Raw genomic sequence first — 3633 nt, 5'->3', positions numbered from 1 at the left:
GGCCGTGCTCAGGGCCGCGGTGTTGGTCCCGTAGCCCTGGCTCATGAGGTTGCCGTAGCCGCAAGCGCCGCCTGAAGAAGTTGGAGGGAGGGTGAGTGCAATGTGGGTTTGGTTGATTGTAATTTGCTATAATTTTGATTTTAGTTGGATGATATTTTTTTAAAGCGGCACCCATGGGCTCTCCTGATTTGCATTAATTTCTGTGCATAATTAATTTCTCTCTCTCTCTCATATCTTTTATTGAGTGTCCACGGGCACTCTATAGAAAAACCGTTATTTAATTTGTTTGCAATAATAAAGCTGTTATCTTAGACATTTAATTCGTGCTATTTAATGAGGGTTGGAAAGTTCAAAAAAGTGTTACCGTTGGTGATGCGTAAAGGCACGCTAGTGTTGACTTCAAAGCTTGACTGACTGTGTAGAGGTCTCTCATTTATAAAGTTAGGTGGTAAAGTAAAAACTTGTGGAACTAGAACTACATAACGCTGTAAAAGTAAAAAAAAAAAAGCTACCCCTAAGTTAGCAACCTTTTAATAGAAAAAGGACTTCAAGATGATCAAATTTATATCAGACACGTATTCAAATGAATTTTAAAAAGATATATACTGTTGCGATGAAAAATATCTGGTTTTGATCCATTAAAAAGTACATTTAATCTAAGGACATATATACTAGAGCATATATTGCAACCTTCAATTTTAGGGTAAATTACCCTAGCCCCCCCAAAAGAGCTTTAATGATTTTATAATAATAAACCCTCAATGACTTTCAAAATTCGCGCTAAACCCACAATAACGATTATGTTTCGCAGAAAATCTTCAATAACTTTCTGCATTTTGCAGACAACCCTCGTAAATAATTTAAGAAAACAACAGAAAAAAGCATTTTGAAAGTTATCGGCGGTTTACCACAAAACGATGAAAGTTCTTCGGGTCGGGGCTTAGTCCAATTTTACCCGTTACGTGAGACTTTAGAATAGACATTGCAAAGTTCGTATAGATGATTAATCAAGAGAATATTGGTATGCATAACTTTGGTTAATTAAAACAACAAAGATCGATCAAATATTAATGCTCACCCATTGTGCCAGAGGCATCTCCACCCCCATAAAACGTGGCGTGGGCACCTTCCCATCCGCCGGCAAAGCTTATCCTCACAGCGAAGCAAGACAGAGCAATGAGGACGAAGAGAGCTTCGTAAGTGAAACTCATTGGAGCAGCCATTAACATATAAAATATTAGAAAATGAGAATTAATCAAGTTGTGTGTGCTTGTTTGAGAAAGAGAGCAGCTCTAACTGGCTATTTATACACTTGAAAAGGGAGCAAATTTAATTATAGTTTTTTTTTAATTTTTAATTTTTAATTTTTATTTTGTGTGTGTGTCAAGAAATTAACAAGTTGGTTGTTTTCACGTTTGAGCAGGCCACAGTCCGAACAGATCTCAGTAATGACACGAAATTGAGCGCGCACATGCATTTGTTCCGCTTTGAGTACCAACCGCTCGCCTCCTCTTTGAGGGGGCCCCACGCACGTGTGCGTCCCTTTCACGTGTGTACACGCACATGTACACAGCGGCAATCTAAAATAGTGGATACCACCGAAAAAGCACATGTCGTGCAAAATTGATTTGGATACTTTTAACTGATCACCTCAACTTTTACAGGGATTAGTGACTCTAAATTTCTAAATTTTTTTTTTCGTTTACACTTCGATTATCTAATATTCAAACTAATTAAAGCTGGGACAAAAAGGGGAATTAAAAAAATAAAGAAATATTCGTTGTTTGATACTTTGAACCATGTTTTCTAAAACTATTCCGATAATGATTCTTAATATGTTTCATGTGTTAGATATTTTTTTTTTAACTTGTACCTACGTATAATTGATCAAATCATCAAATATCTCTACAATAAGTTTTCATGTACGTATGATTAGAATCCTATAATTGCTACAAACAGTAATTGGGCTCACTTAACTTGTACCTATAAATTGATTTGGATAGTTAATTCACCTCATAGCATTCAGGGGATACTTGTACATACATACACCACAGTTACAGGGATTAGTGACTTCTAATTTCTAAATTTTTCGTTAACACTTTAATTTTCTAATATTGATCAAACGGAGTTTTCTCTTCGTTACTTGTATTTATACTATATAGATATATATAGATATATATATATATATATGCCCAACTCTCGTATGGACTCTCTGGATTAATGTATTGTCGCCGGTCAATACTCATGTGATTATTACACGTAACAAAGATAATTAAGTTCATCTCGATATCAGGAGGTCTGGATGCCGATAAAAAGAAAATTCACTTAACTTTAAGACGGAAATCACATTGTTTCACAAACTAGATCGAGCTGGACAAAAAGGGGAATTTAAATAAGAATAAATAAAAAGAAACTTTCTTGGTTTGATAGTTTGAACCATGTTAATTTCTAAAACTATTCCGATAATGATTCTTAATTAATTAATGTGTTTCCTGTGTTAGATAACTCTTCAACTTGTACCCATATGTATATATAATTGATCAAACCATCAAATTCGATCTCTAGACAATAAGTTTTCATACATAATTAGAAGTCTATAATTGCTGCGAAAAGTAATTGGGCTCACTTAACCTTGTACCTAAAACCTACTCCCAAACAGTTAGGAAATCTAATAGGATCGCCGATGAGTTGTTGATTTCTTGTTAATTACGTGGCAAACTTTTGGAAGTCAAAAAAATAACGTGGCGACTTCTTATTGGATGGAGGGCCAGAGTGGTTAGTATAACTGTTTGCGCAGTTGGCTGATGACGTGGACGGTTGAGCTAGTATAACTGTTTGCGCAAGGCAAAGGTCAACGTGGCGTGATGACGTGCACCCATAATAAATCACGCCTCTCTCGCTCCTGGCTTTTAAGCCCCTAGACTCTCGCAAAGTTTTTAATTTTAACTAGAATATAGAAAACAGAATTATCTTTCATTTGAGATGCATGAAGATTTTAACGTTGTATTCGTAAATTAATCTCAAAATGTGTTGAACTTAACCCTATCGATCGTAGTTTTAATTGAAGATATGTGTGATACGATGAATCGTATACAATTAACTGATCGACGTCTTCATGCATTTGTAGAGAATATATAAGATACACTGCCTCGTTTTGTAACAGATTTTGTTAAAATACAGTAAAAGGTTATTTTCCTTCGCAAATTAATGAGCTGCGCGTGTCAAATTAATTAGTTTCATGTTAGAAAACTTTCATGAGATTTTGTTATAGACGACACTCGAGGTGTCAAAGTTTTGAAGATGGACAGCTCATGTTCGTAAATAATAAAAGTATTTTCACCATTTCTTTCCAAATTGTCGGTGTCCTTTTCCTTGTGCAGTTTTAAGAATAAAGTAAATAGCTAAATTAGTGCTTGGGGTAATTTTATTATATATCTATTCATATTTATCTAAGCGAATCCTATTGCACTTTATTTTTAGGTTTTTACATCAAAACCATATTTACTTTTATGCAAAGTAATACTTACCACCTTTAAAGTTTTTATATATATATAAATCACATTTACTTGCTAACATGTTTGCAATGTCACAACTAATCTAGTTTTCAGTCAAAAAAATACACAAAATGATCAT

At 34.5% G+C, this 3633-nt stretch overlaps 1 protein-coding gene across 1 annotated transcript in view; it reads right to left on the bottom strand.

Moving 5' to 3' along the window:
* LOC109840564 (expansin-A2-like) overlaps positions 1-1285 on the bottom strand; it is a 2501-nt gene extending 1216 nt beyond the window's left edge. The window contains 2 exon segments of the mRNA XM_020409260.1: positions 3-71; positions 1079-1285. Coding sequence (XP_020264849.1) covers positions 3-71; positions 1079-1229 — 220 coding nt within the window. The 5' untranslated portion in view covers positions 1230-1285.

The sequence above is a fragment of the Asparagus officinalis genome, chromosome 5 (genome assembly GCF_001876935.1).
Source record: "Asparagus officinalis chromosome 5, Aspof.V1, whole genome shotgun sequence".
NCBI classification, from domain to species: domain Eukaryota; kingdom Viridiplantae; phylum Streptophyta; class Magnoliopsida; order Asparagales; family Asparagaceae; genus Asparagus; species Asparagus officinalis.
The sequence above is the reverse complement of the archived record's forward strand: the minus strand, read 5'-3'. Positions and strand labels throughout refer to the sequence as shown.